The 15337-nt window shown below is 41.0% G+C and overlaps 1 protein-coding gene across 1 annotated transcript in view; it reads right to left on the bottom strand.

Moving 5' to 3' along the window:
• Nucleotides 1-14753, bottom strand: part of ZMPSTE24 (zinc metallopeptidase STE24) — a 130683-nt gene extending 115930 nt beyond the window's left edge. Inside the window, exon 1 of the mRNA XM_069241117.1 lies at nucleotides 14493-14753. Within this exon, the coding sequence (XP_069097218.1) occupies nucleotides 14493-14603 (111 nt within the window). The 5' untranslated portion in view covers nucleotides 14604-14753. The remainder of the gene's footprint in view (nucleotides 1-14492) is intronic.
• Between the last annotated feature and the right edge of the window lie 584 nt (nucleotides 14754-15337).

Genomic DNA, 15337 nt, shown 5'->3' with positions numbered 1-15337 from the left:
CGGGTTTCTGTTAATATTTGGTATTTCTGCTTTACTAAGTGTCAAGATTTGTTCTGATCCTATTACAATAGTTTTTATCCCACTTTAGAATTAGAAAACACAGTCCTACATGTTTGCATTCCTAACTGCTGAATGTGTACAGTTCATTTACAGGTATTTACATCATGGTGTGTGTTACAAGAAAATGACATCCTGCAGTCTTTCCTTTCACACTTCATGTACACCAGCAAGACTGCCACATAATTACTTTGATTTTTTTTTCTCTCTCACTGCAAAGTGAGAGGAGTTTGATTACAAATATGCAACACTGACCTCTGTCTTTGAAGCACAACAAATGAGACAAGATAAATATAGAATTGTAAAGGCATCCTTTCTTATTGCTTGGACTTTCGATACCCACCAAAAATCGCAATCCACAGTTTTGGAAACACTGAGCTGGTCCTATACATACTTAATGGTCTAGTTGTGACCAAACTAATTAAGATTGTCGGTCATTTCTTTGTGCACTGGAAATAGACACATAGACTCAATAGTCAACAGCCGCTGGTCAGAAACCTATCTTTGTGTGACTGAAGGTGTTTTTAGTGTTTTTCCCAGTTTTCTGAGGCGTTTGATTTCATGTCTACTACTTCAGTATGCAGACAAATACTTTATCTGTATTCGTCCTGAATTGTATGTTGCATTTCAAGTCTTGGTACAAAAGCACATTGTAATTGGTTGATTTTAGTTTTTGCTTGAGAGTTGGGTTGAGTCAACAATAGGATCCGCTTTAAAAAAAGTCTAAAATTCATTGTGTGTGTAGAAAGTAAGATACCACTTGAGGGTTCACCTGCACATAAAGTATTGCTAAATGCAGCACTTCATACTTGTTTATGGTTCAAAAACTGGAATACGATTACTGACAAACATGCAATTTCCTTTGAATGTTACTTTTAATCTGAGAAAAATCAATTATTGAAGAGTGCTATGTATGAGGCAAAGACAGCATAGATTTTTTTTTTTTTTTACAGTTCGAGTCTTTGAATAAATGGGACCTAGTAGCAAATGAAGAGAGGGTCTGCTTGCGGTTCCTGTGATTGCTAAAGAAACAAACAAAAAGAAAATACATAATGAGAAAGATTAAACCAAAAATAAGAAAGAAATTGAGAATAAGCTAGAAAGCAATTCTGATGAGGTGGTTAGAATTTTAAACAATTTGTTAACTAAGACCACATGAACGTGAAGCAGGACCTCATGAAAGTGAATCAAGACCTAGTGTGTTCAAAAGGAATAGGGTTTTGTGGATTTAGGGCCATATGTACGAACACATTTTCCCATAGACACAGACTGGGCAAAACTGCTTGCTACATCTGGCCCTTAAAGTGGAATCTGGAGAAACTGTTAATGGTACCAATGGTTTAGAAACAATATCATCACGTAATGAAGAAGAAGAAGATACCTGAGTAAGGCGTGCAAGTGATGCATAGGACAAGCTTGAAAAATCGGCAGATTAATTTGTTGCTGCTTTGTATATATGGAGATTACACAAAAATTATAGAATGGATAGAAGTGAAGGTGACAAAGGGATTTGTGAGTTTGAGAACATACGTTAGAGATTTAATAAACTGCATAAATGGGCGAGAGGATTTCAAAGGATTTAAAAATAATTGGTCAAAGAAACGGGGAAGATTTGAAAACAAAATAAATTTCAAAATGAAAAATAAACAAGCGTGAGTCATTCTGAAAGAGAAGTTGAAGCTGGACATCTGTTGAGAGAGGCACATGCAGGAGCATATTTCCACTTGCCATGTACGAGATCTGATCTTTGGGCATTTATGAAAAACGTTCTAAAGCTTGGGAAAGAACTAGATAAGTGGTATCGAAAAGTAGAAAGAATTGCCACAATTTTTGAGATTATTATCCCTAAAACTTTATGGATTAAATGCCAAAGAATAGTTGGTGGTTGGCCAGAAGCATAGTCTCAGATAGTTCCTCCTCATTATAATCCATCTCTTGATGTAGTGGATCAAAATAAATAAGTAACTAAACATTTGAAGACCTGCACTCCACAGAGAGAAATAATTGTTCAAAAATTGTACGTGCGACATAACAGCCTAAGGAGTCAGTACATGCACATTATGAGCAACTGATTCAGGTTTACAGACAGTATAGCAGAGTTTAATACCCTAGAAAATGGGCGTTAGTGGATTTGTCTTAATGTTTGTGTTGGGTTTGCACCTAGAAATTAGTTCTCATATTCAGCAAAGTGTGATGTGTCAGCAAGTAAAGACTATGGACGAGATATTGAAATATGCAAAGTACTATAGGGATTGTTTTGATTCTAAACTCATCGGGGAAGCATACATTTTATAACTCTTGGCTGCGGTACCTAGCCACTGCACATCCCACTTAACAAAACTGTATTTATGTTGCCCAGCCATGTAATCACCCATTGTGCAGGGGTGCAGTATAGGCAGGTACTACCTCCTGCCAATCTATAATTTGCCCTGTACATGCAAGAACAGTTTGTTTATGAAAGAAAATAAGTATCACAGTAAACCAGCCGTAACATTTACATTGTACCCTAATAATGGTTGACCTATGACCTCCGGGTAAGGGCTTAAGGAACTACCTAGCCATAACATAACAGCAATGCTCCTGGTGCTGAAATCTGATTCCAATTTAGATATGGAGCATGTGTCATTGTGCTGAGCATCTAGGAAGTGGGTGTCCAGTCAAGATGCACTGCTCTAGAGCACATGGTGCATCCTACTCTTACCATTAGCTACTCTTACCAAAGTCCTAAGACCTATGACCATTGAATGCCCTGTATCAGTGACTTCTGCAGTCATAGGCATAACCACAGGTGCATTATCAAAGACATCTATAGTTGGTCACAGAATCACAGTCAGGTTCATCAGATGATGATTCCTTCTTGGTGGTGGAGAACAATCCTTCAACTGTTCCGATACAGAGTGACGCATTCAACCACCTCTCTGTAGTGGCCTCCCCTTCCATCAGCCGGCTAGCTCTGCAGCGGCAGACTTTCAAACTTCTGCATCATTGTATCCGATTGCACCTGTAGGTGTCATTATTTAGGGCCTTAGTGTGACTGATTCCAACCTGCTTAATGTCTCCTCAGGGGAGGTGAAGAAATGCACTTTACCATTAAAGGTGACCCAGTGCTTGGCAGAGTACAGCAGGACATATGCAACATAATTTTGCAGAAAACACTTACCGTAAAGAAGACTCTACAGCAGTTGATCAAGGAGAAGCAAGCAAATGGGAGTGGCAATGAAACCAACCAATGGTACTCAAAGGACGGCCTCCAAGTTGACTATTAGAAAACATAAGATCTTGAAGAGACAGTGCATGCATTCGCTGAAAATGAATGGCCCAGACACCCTCTACAACTCCAACCATGACAACTACATTTAAGCCATAAATGCATGGATAATGACAAGTCACCCACAGTGCAACACAACAAGTGCAATTATAACCTGCAGACAAGGGCAAAACTACCAGCCTAGTGCCATGGCCCAAGGAACTCAATGGAAGGCAGAAACCATAGAGTCCGACCCATCCTTGATACCACATGTTAACAATGTCACAAAGAGCACATTCTACACATCCAAACACTCTTGTATCCACCGACAAAGCTACAAGCTATCCTCAAACTCAATCTCTAAGCCTGATTATTTCAACAGCCTATACCATGACACCCCCATTTTCATCACACTCAAAATACAAAAAATCCAGAATGCTGCTGCAGACTCCCTGGCATTCATCCAGGAGAAACCATGACTGCAGTCCATAAATCCTCCACTGGCTGTCTATAGTTGGAATAGCAATGTTCAAGGCACTCTACATTGTCCACAGAGTCTCCCAAGCAAAAGCACCACAAATCATCAAACCACTTTACTAAAAGGAATTCATAATAAGCACTGTTTTATTAGTACCAGCCACCACGCTCTGACAACTCCCTACCAGCCAAGAATCAATGCATTTATGAGCATATACACATCAGAACAGAGTACAAAACATTGTTATTTCCAAGTTAACTACATCCTCCCACCACCCAGAGGTAGAACCCATAAAAATAAGCACACCTCCAATTACAGATAGCAGTACACAGATATGGACTTGCCCAACCAGCACATTACTTTCAATGTCGAGATAAGGGCTGACCTAGGTAAGATATAGTAATATCAATTCATATATAGCTGTCCTGTCCACAATAATACTAATATCATAGCACTTAGTAGTCGGACAGCCAATTGTAGTTCATACAGGCTGCATCATAATTCCCTTATACTGCCAAACTTTTACTCTCAACCACGGTAAGACTGTTACTTGTCATATCTATCACACAATACTGTACCAATCCATTGCAATAAACCAACCAGACAGGCATGGAATAACTGAAGAGAACTGCCACATGCCGCTGGCCAATGGAGGGCTTTAGTTTATTCCACCACTGCATGCCCAACAATATGTATTCTATGACCTCTTCTTGTCAACTATAGTAGTCTCATACCTTCCACGGCACCGTGCTGTACAAGAGTATTGCTGCTCTGCTGAAGAGCGGCCCTCACCTTGTCCAGTGCACACGCCACCTCACAGACATGATGCCACTATGACGAGGAACTTGGCTAGGACAAGTGGCAAACCTAGAGGGTTTCACCGGTTGGGACCATATAGGTATCACATATCAAGGAGATGTCAGTCAGGATAGGTCCCCGATGTCGTTTCCAGAGCTACAGGTCCAATATTGTCCGGCTCGTACTCCGTTCTTACGCTTTCTTCAATTGTGCCACACACTGCTTCCTCACCTCCCAGCACCTGAGCAGATTCCAGAATATAACCCCCTTGAGGCAAAACTGCTAATGGGAAAATTAGGCAGATGTGCGACCTCGACAATCTATTGTTCCCTGATGATCAACGGACAGGATCTGTTCCTTCCACTCCGGAGCAGATGTGAGAAATGGGTGGGTGAGTTGAAAATTGAGGTTTCTGAAAAGGTCATGGCACTGAAATTGCTCTAACACACATTGCTGATGACACCCTGAGAATCCTAGACCAGAACGAACCCTGCCTTCTATACTACTTGATCTCTCTTCTGCTTTCGATTCTGTCAAACATGACAGTTTGATTGACCTTTTTGAGATTAGAATGGGGCTGACTGGTCCTGTCGTAAACTGGTTTGCCTCATTCCTTCATAATAGAGCTGAAAGATTCAAAGTCAATCAAACCCTATCAGACACCACACCAGTCCCGACAGAAGCCACCTTTCTCAACTTGCTCATGGAACCTCATACCAAACTTCTGAATCTAACATTCACTACCACTTGTACGTCAATGACACACAATTGAATTTGAAAATGTCCTCATCAGAAGACATCAAACTGCTCAACTGCTCTCTCTAGAAAACCCTGCAATAGCGGACTCTGCAATCACCTCATGCTTAACCCTCTCAAAACTGAAACCCTCATGATCGCCCTTCACAACCACTCTGCCCCCATAGATGATTGGCTCAAACAGCTCACTGCTCTCAACTGTGCCCCACATTTAATCGATTCCACTAGATCACTAGGTTTAACCTTGGGCAAACATCTGAATATGCAAGATTATATTAGTGTCACCACCAGAAGAGCCACTATCAACTAAACATACTGAGGAAAATCAAGACTTTCTTGTCCCCAGCTGACTTTCAGTTAGGAGTCCAATCCCTGGTTATCTCCTGTTTAGACTAGGGGAGTACTACTCTTGCTGGTTTTCCCAAAGTAAAGCTGGCTCCCCTAAGGGCCACTTTGAATTCAGTGGCTAGGCTCGTCACTGGATCTAGTAGATCCAACCACATTACTCCTGACCTCAACCATCTTAAATGGCTTCCGTTCGAAGCTAGAATGCAGTTGAAGATTGCTTGCATGACACACAAGGCCCTTCACCACAACACACCTGTCTACCTGTCCAGAAGAGTTGAATTACCTGGTGGCAGTCAATTTTCAAGAAGCTCTAACTCCCTTCTGTTAACTCATCTTTTTCTGGTGGATTCTTTGGGATCATGGATCTACCAAGCTGTCCTGGGATACTGTACCTGTATTTATTTGTTGCTTTCTCCTGGCATTTTCCTTCAGACTTTTTATCTTGTTTGTCTAACTTGTATGCTACTTGTACAGTGTTCTGCCACCCGGAATCGTCATATTTGAGCTAAATCTCATGTTTTGTGGACTTCTGTGGTAGAAGTACAGCACTCTGAGGGTCACTATCATGCTACATAAAACTCAGCAAATAAATAGTAATCAGCAGGCCTACCACTGACAAAGATAATTAGAATTTTTATTCTTGCAACAGCATCTCCTTTTTACTCTCATTTGATACTTGTAAAGGCACATATTAACATTCAGAGCAACAATATAGTAGCCTGCCATCTCTAAATAAAAGTGCACTTAGGAGGTCTAGTAACAATCAGTGGTACAGAAGGCCTAACTCAATCAGTTCACATTTAATGGGACAATATTGATTTTATGTATTGTATGGGTTATAACATGTGGAATCGTATGTGGTGTCATATGTGGTGTCATTGACTATGTGATAGATGCCATCATCAATAGTGCAAGGGTGACTTGTGGTCACAGAGGTCAACATAACTGGCAAACTCCATTGGTTTTGGGGGTTTAAAATTCAACTATAAGATACTGTCAACTTGTAGTGTTTTTGAGAATGTGTCAATTTTTGCTAATATTTTGCAATTACTGATCCTAATACCTAACCTTAACATTCTTTAATGCGAGTATATGCGGTGAATTTTTTGGTTTTGCAGTTGTAATGAAGGTCAGCAACTCTCTCCCTGTAAACCAGTCAATAGGCATGGCTTTAAGCCATGTCCAAGGCTTCAGCTGTCTTCAGAGCATAATACCGTGTCCACAGTGACCAATGAGAACACTAGCCAATGTTCTCTAGTTAGTAATAGTACCCCGGTACCCAATTAGAACATCTTTTGTCTCTGCTTATCAGGCACTGGATGCAGAGTGCCCTCCTTCAGGCATGCCCTGTAACACATGCCCACACCAACTCAATGTTTTGTTAAGGAGCTCATTCTTGCTCCAGATGTGATGTTTCTGAAGATTTTGCCTGCAATCTCCAGCTTATAACAGACCCTGGTCATAATTAGAATCTTCAGGTTCAGTTTACCTTTCATGAAAAGGGTTCTGTTAACAAGGGCAATCGTGAAGTTCAGCATGGTGTTTTGGAGATGTCACTACAGGACTTCCATGATTTAACATCACTTATTCGCAACATTTTCATATCAAGTGTGGTCCAGTGTGATATTTCTAGGGACTTGTGTGAGAAGCAATCAATCAAAAGATGTGCATTACAGTAGCATCAATTAAAAAGAAAAGGCCAGATATTGTATTTTTTTTTTAAACAAATCACGGCTCTGGAATAGTGTCTGATGGTGGAAAAGGTGAATGGCAGGAGGAAGAATTTAGTTCAAAGACTGACACCTGTGCTTGACAACTGCCTTGCTGCAATATAGTCTTGTGGCACACCTTCAGGGAAAATTAGGGTGCCTACCAGTTGGGGCCACGTCCAAATGTGGACCACTCACTGTATCTGTCAGACAAATCTCCACAACAAGTTAGGATGCTGAACAGTAGGTCCCCATGGATGCCCCACCTCGGCACATCTTCCTAATGAAACCCCTAAAGACCAATTGAGATCACACCTGAGCTGATGTTCCAGTGCAAGGACCTTCAATGGAATAGTCTCTCATCTCAGCAAGAAAAAACAGCTAATTATTTTACACAGGTTGATACACTTGCACAAAAAGTAATGAAGATGCCCATCAGCTTTAATCTCTTTACATTTGAGATGATTTAAGGATGAGAAAAGATTGCATTTGTAAACAAACACCCCACGGGTATTATTATTACAGCATTAAGAAGGGTGTTGATTTGCTAAAAACATAGCCCTGTTGTTACTTAGGCAGCCAGAGTTATGCCACTTACTACACTCAGGTGTGATTCACTTGTCCAGGCATGTTTTTAGGTCTGGCTTGGGAGTGCACCCTTTGATAAACATATTGTGATCAACCTTAAAAAAAACAAAAAACTCAGGAGCACTACAGAGAGGGGCTTTAGCTCCATCCACGCTGGTTGCCAGGAGTGCGTGTTTCTATTAAGCAAACGTTGTGATACCACTGAAACAGAGCTACTCCTCCACACAACTGAATAATTTGCTTGTTTAAACAGCCATCCATCCTTGAACTTTCAGAGGCACACAAATTACACTATAATGCTTTTAAAGTGCCTTAGATAACCAGAGAATTTACGTTGTTTTTCTCTGGTGGCTGCAGATGGGAGGAGAGCAGCCATAAGAGATGTACTGTAGTCCCAGCACCCACCCTTTCCAACATTAACTTTAGACTTCTGAGTGCAGTTTTGAGATTGGAGGCAGTTTGGGATGCCCATGGCTAAACTAATGTACATGGACTTTAAGGTCTGGCTGGACTTAGCAGCTTTCACCTGGCCTTATGTGAGTAACAAAAAAAACTGAATTTGATTGGCCCGAATTTGTGTGCTTCCTCTAGAAAGACTGCTTGCACTGTGCTTTTTGGCATGGGGCAACGTTTTTACGCTACAGATCAGGACTGTGTTGGTTATGACGGCAATCAAATGATCACGGGTATAGGCCTGAACTGTTTTTTTTTTTTTTTTTTTTTTTTTTTAACTGTTATGATTAAGGCATTATACCAGACGTATATATTTTAAAGAGCAAATGTTAAAGTCAATAGGCATTCAAGTTTGAATTGTTACTCCTCTATATTAAAGCCTACAGATAGAGTATTGAGTGTCTTTCCATGTACTGAAATACCTATCAGGAAGGTGTTTTGGTGTCAGTTACCCCGTTTGACAACTATGACTATAGAACTTTTGCTCTGTAAGAATCTCTGTTAGGCCTTCTGAGGAGAAATAATATTCTGCTTTACAAACTGCAATTTTGTAAACATTTGTAACTTTATGACTGTGTGCTTGATAGTTGCCTTGTGGGAAAGCTTACACTCCGTAAAGGAGGACTCAGTTGGTTATAGTGCAGAGCCAATGATAACAGCTTGAAGCCTTATTGATTCGCTAGAGGCCACAGGTCTGATACATTTAATACGAAAAGTTATAATAAATTAAACAGGCCTGACATATTGATCATGAAAGTCATGTTTTAGAGTTAAAAGTCATTTTAGGAAGTATTGGTATTTCTCTATAATAAAGCCTACAGAAAAGTATAATGTTACATGAAATGTTGGTTACTGCCAGCCATGCCACTACTTTAAAACAACAATAAACTATTTACAGTTCCTCTGGAAGAAGGACACTCAGTGCTATGTTCAGTTTTGCTACTGAAAGTATATGCCCGCCCTGTTTAGACAGTAACGTTTTCTTTTTCTAATTGTATTCTTTTATTTGACCTTATATATTTTTAGAGTGTGTGTGTGTGTGTGTTCTATTACAACAGTGTTGGGGGACGAATGCAGGAATGAGCTAGGAAGATGAATGGATAAATGAGTGACAGAGTGCACGTGTGATGACTTATTAAGGTGCCTTAACCCTCCAAAGATACAAAGGACACTTTCCTTCCTTCAACAACAATACAAACAATAGAAACAAATTAACAAACAATGGATATATGTTTGTATTCTAGTTCTTGCACTCTAAAGAATATTTTTTTCCAGGGGGCAGGACGGGTTTTAAGTCGTACATACATATCTCTGTTGTCACCTTCAACCAGGGTTGAATTGGGACCAAAAATACGTCAGAGCAACCCCAAAAAGATGCCCACATTAAAGGACTGCAGACTTTCACAAAACAAAACAATGCTTGGTTAATATTAGTGGGCTACTTTTTGGACAAATGTGGGCTACATTAAGCATTTTAAGTCATGAAGGGTGAGTGGCACTGGTGAATACTGGAGTTGTAAAAACTGAAAGCTTACTTTGTATCAACGTTTGGTTGAGAGCTTTCCGCTCCCTATCAACTATATAAATCAGAAATCTTTAAGTTTCAGTGATTCACTTCTGTTTCTGTCCCCTCTTTTATAATACCAGCAGTGAATTAGAAGTTATTATTCACTAGTGGTAAAATAAACAATATGCCTACTCTCACTGTAACCTCTGTCAGCAAATCTGCCAAATGGCTGGCACAGGAGTGCAGAGACACCTGCACCAGCCATCAGGGAGATTAACCAGGACTGGCAAAGTCTTAACTTTGGCCTCAGGGTCCTGTCAGGCTTCAAGTCCTCCCCATTAGTGATACACTGTAGCATCACTGGTGCTGGTAGCCCTCGGTGGTTTTGCTTGAATCTCTACAATGCCCAGCGCCACCCAACAATCATGCTGTCATCTCATCCTCTCCCATCTCATCACAATAGAGTGGGGTTGGCAAGAGTCTAACTCCCAGTACCCCACCTTATTGCAAGTTGGAAGAAGGTGAGGTGAAAAGGCTAGAAACTGACAGCTAGAATCTACACGACTCTGCAGACTCAAACTTTCTGATTCAGTTCTCGAGGCTGGTAGAAGCCCTGCTCCTGCCCTGAAAGTCTAGCCAGTACATGCAGCTGAAGCACAACGACCCAGCAAGCTAAAGGAAAATAAGTAAAATAAAACCCCGGAAAGTAGTGGGTGTTTGTGTCTATGTAAGTGATAGTGTAACTTTCTGGGAATGAGTCAGAGTTAGTGGGAATAAATGAGATTAAGTTAGAATTAAAGAACGAGTATAACTGAGTCCATGTGAGCGTGACCTAGAGTGACTGAGTGAGAATGAATGAGTGAGGGAGGGAGGTAATTATTGTCATATGAGGTGCCTGGGCAAAAAGTAGACATATAGGATGTAATTACTGGCATATGGGACACTTGTGGCAAAATGCTGCCACTAACATTCTGATTGAGACCCTCAGGGGTGGTTTGCCGCGCTTTATAAATCCTTGTTTGATTATGATGCTTTGTATAAGAAAAATCTATGGCAAAATGCTGGCACTGGAATATTGGAGGTAATTCTTGGTATATGGGTTAGGCACCCATGGCAACGTGCTGGCACACTGGTGGTAACTTGTGGTATATGGGATGCCGGTGGTAAAATGCTGACACTGGAATATTGGAGATCATTCTGGCACTTTGAAAGCCTGTGCAAAAGGCTGATACTACCAATCAAGATACTTCTTGGCATTAGGAAGGGCAACCAGGGAATATTGAGTGGGGGGATGAGGGCAATCATGACAACAGAATTTTGACCTATTAGTCACCCGTGGTATAAGGGATGCATTCATACCAAAGTTCTTGCCCTGGTACAATAGAGATAATTATTGGCATGCAGGAGCACACACTACACACTGACTTAAATGGGGACGAATCCTAGAGTTTATCTATCTTCACTGAGTTGGTACACGGTTAAAGTACTTCAGCATTTAATAAGTGCCCTTTCAGAGCCAGTGTTTTTTAGCAAATGTAAGTGAATACTATGCTGTAAAATATACTATTTGAACTTGTTTTTTTAAAACTATTTTAGGGGAAGAAATCTCCCAGAGCCTTCTCAGAACTTAGGTGTGCTCTCCGCCCCACACTTTCAAAAACAACTAGCCTCTATTGCATATTTTAAAAACGCTAGTGCTGCTCAAAGGCAGTGCTTAATTTGTAAATCAAAGTGCTGGTGCCCTAATCTCTCTTCTGAAACATGTGGCTGCTGCAATTAAATGTGCAAGCACAGAATACTGAGGTAGCGTAATCCTAAACCCATCTCGGGCCTCTTTAATCCATTTACAGCCGCCACCTGCCCTTTCATGTAACTCGTGCAGATTTTTGCTTTCTCCCTTTGTGATGCTTTTCTGTCTTTCTCTTCCTCCTTATTTCCCATTAGTGCCTTTTGCTCACAGAAAATGCCAGATGCAAAAAAATAAATATATATATATATATATATATATATATATATATATAAAGTGCCAGCTCACAAAATTAAGTACCGTGCCCTGCACCGGTAACCACAGGCTCAAATAAAACACTGCCTAAATGTGATTTGAAAATGGAGTAGGAGAGATTATTTGTAGTTCGTTTCATACTACAAACTCAATGTCCGTAAGTAAGACTTTAAAAATCAGCTATTAACATATATATATTTTGAACTCTTGCAAACAATCTTACCTCAGGAGCAGGAAGGAGGGGCTCACTGGTGAAAATGGTCATCCCCCATTCAGGAAAACAACAAAAGAAGAAGCTTGCAGGGATGGCTTAGAGCCAGGTGAAATTGGCAGACAGTAGATAGCACAACAAGAAGGGACTGGACTTGTGCAGACAGGGTGACTGATGTTTCTGCTTCCAGTCTGTGAGGATTTCTGGCTGATTCATACAAGCAGTAAAATTGGGTTGCACTGCAGACTTACGTACTACAATTGAGCATTGCCTATACTTGAAATAAGGTTGATAGCTTTCTTTCATGTCTCCAGTCCTGCTGAGCTGGTGACGATGGCAACTCAGGGTGTGGACAGGGCAAGTAATGGTAGGTAAGGGTTGCATGAGGAAAGGCTTCAGGAGGTACCAGCTCAGCAACAAAGTTTGAGTTGGCAGTGTGTGAAAAGCAGTCCGCAGCCGAGGTGTGAAGGCACTAGGTAGTAGGCAGGCGTGGACTCCAGCCTACAGCAGGTCACTGAGGCAATGGGTGGGCCAGGTAAGTCCGCCTCCAGGGAATAAGTGGCATCTGCTTTTTCCTGGTTTGACCTGATTCGGCTACCAACTACACTTTAATGTGCAGAAAAGTATTTCCTTTAATTAAATCATCACAGCATGAGCAGAGTTTCATGACAATCATGGTCTAGTGATGTAGTGGTCTAATGCATCCATTACAGGTTGACCTTATAGTCGCAGAGTCAAACTCTGACTACACTCAGCTTGTCATAGTACTGAAGTTAATAAAACAAGTGCCATTAAGTTGGGGACAGTGTAGTAAAAGAGCGGGGATCCTGCTTGTTCACAGATCTGGCAACTGCCATTGATCTGGAATTGGAATCCAGGCTGGCCCCAGTGAATTATTCTGACTTTGTTCTGGTATAATTTACCAATGCTGGAAAACATTCATCAGTGTTTGTAGGTTGCTTGTTTTTTGCTCAGAGCAGCAACCTGAAGTGGACGACAAAGGTTTCTTATTTTTATGTCCAGCATGGCTATCAGAAAGGTTCACTTTAAGGGCCATCACCTTTTCTTTTATTGGCATTTCATCATGGTCGGGAGATGTCTGGAACCTAACACCTAGATGCCACTGCAATGGAGGGAAATAAAGGTGCTCAGTTTGTTATAACTTCACAAATGCTTATGAAAATCTACAACTTGGAGTCAGGATTTGTACTTTCTTCAATCCCTGTATGTAAGTGACATGCATTTTTTTTTATTTCTTTTATAGAGCTATGTGTTCCAATGAAGAGCATCAGAGAGATCTATATCACACTCATATCGTACACAATGAATCATTCAAGTATGTAAATCAATATATAGGAAATTTCATAAGATTATAAGGGTTACAAGGAGTAGGAAGATATATTCCATATCCATTGTTACTGCTCTGCCTCTCCACGAACTGTACATGGTTAATAACCGTGTAGATCCTTGTCAAGAATGAAAAATAATATACTAAAATACTCCAAATAACTGGGAATCAAGAACAACAGCTGCAGTCTGATCGGAAGCTCTCTGCGGAGTTATTCTTTAAAATGGTGCCCTCACTGACTGTAGCTTGATCTGGTATGATAGTAGGTTGTTTCTCTCCGACTGTTGATGGCACGATGTAGAGACTAGCGCAGCTCTCTTTCGGCACTGCTGACAGACAATCACATCTGGCACCATCAGACTGAGACTAGGGCTCCAATTCGATGAAATACATAATCCATGAAAATTACGTCAAACTCGCAAAACATGGAAAGTAGTTCATTCATATGATATAGAGAAATATGGACTCTGAATTAAACTACTGTTTTTATTTGTAACATAAAATAGAGTTCGACCTTTCAATACCGCATCACAGAGAATCAGCTTTAATGAAGCCATAGCTACAGACGCTTTAGACAAAGTAAGTTCGAAAACAAACTATATGTACACACAGCAACAATTAAAACAATGATATTGATTTGGATCGGTCAACAGAAGACCGCCTTTCTCTAACTCAGCACAGTTATGGATGATAAATGACCCTCATAGTTGAGCCACATAAAACAGAATGCGTATGAGAGAAAAGACTATCCTGTCAGGCGTTGTCACTACTAGGGAACAATAACAGCGCCCATTTGCTTAAATGATAGAAAAGTGCGCCCACCCCAAAGCAAACCTTAAATGAAACTATGGCTGATACTACCCCCCTTCACCATGGGAGAACATTTGGCACTATCCTGAGCGTCACCACTTCATAATGAGACCCTCTTCCCGCCCTCCTCCACTGAACCGAATACTTGTATTGTGTAATCCTATCACTCAGCCCCCTCACCTGCCGGTAACTGAGATAGGCCTCCCATAGATAGACGGTCCAGGAGAAGACCAACACGGACAGGAAAATCTGCCGCTCTGCTGGGAGGTCCCAGAGCATCGCCAGCAACATGGCCACGGAGAAGGGGCTGGGGAGGGGGAAATGCTGCCCGGGAGTAAGGAAGAGATACCAAGGAGCTGCCGGTAAGAATGCGGTAGACAGCTAAAGCATACCACCGCCGGCAGCAGTAGACAGAGAGAAAGGAAAGCCAGCTGCAAACTCGGCACGGAAGAGCAGTCTCTTCCTGACAGCACTAGACATAAAGAAACGACTAAGAAACATAACGTTTCAATAATACACTAGAGCGCTAACTGTTCAATTAAAACGGGCCACATTTGGGCGCCGCGCTGCTGAATAACTGTAGCCTTCAATCGTTCACTTTCCTACAAAGAAAGCTTAAAGTATGTATCACTATAAAAGTTGCTGCCAAATATAGAAGCGTTTCATAATGGCGTCTATATTAGTGTCGGCGTTTTTACTATTAAAAGGGCGAAGTGATGGAGCGGGTCTATCAGCCCTGCCAAGTTTTCCAGGTACACGTATGAAGTAAAAGATGTTTTTCGCTTTCGCAGTTTAAATGGATTTTGAATTGAGTTTATGCTAACCCTAAACTGTGTTTACACCATCCTCCATCTTGCATCGATATCACAATACATCATGTGAAGACTGATGCTAATGTTTCCTGTTCTAAATTTATTTATTTTATTTATTTATTGTGTTTCATAAAGTGCAAACGTGACTATCATAGTATCAGAGCGCTGTACAAAGAGAGAGCTGGACATCCTCATTCCTCACTCCTCATCCCT

The sequence above is a fragment of the Pleurodeles waltl genome, chromosome 6 (assembly GCF_031143425.1).
Source record: "Pleurodeles waltl isolate 20211129_DDA chromosome 6, aPleWal1.hap1.20221129, whole genome shotgun sequence".
Classification (NCBI taxonomy): domain Eukaryota; kingdom Metazoa; phylum Chordata; class Amphibia; order Caudata; family Salamandridae; genus Pleurodeles; species Pleurodeles waltl.
Note: the sequence above shows the minus strand (reverse complement) of the source record. Positions and strands in the feature narration are given on the sequence as shown.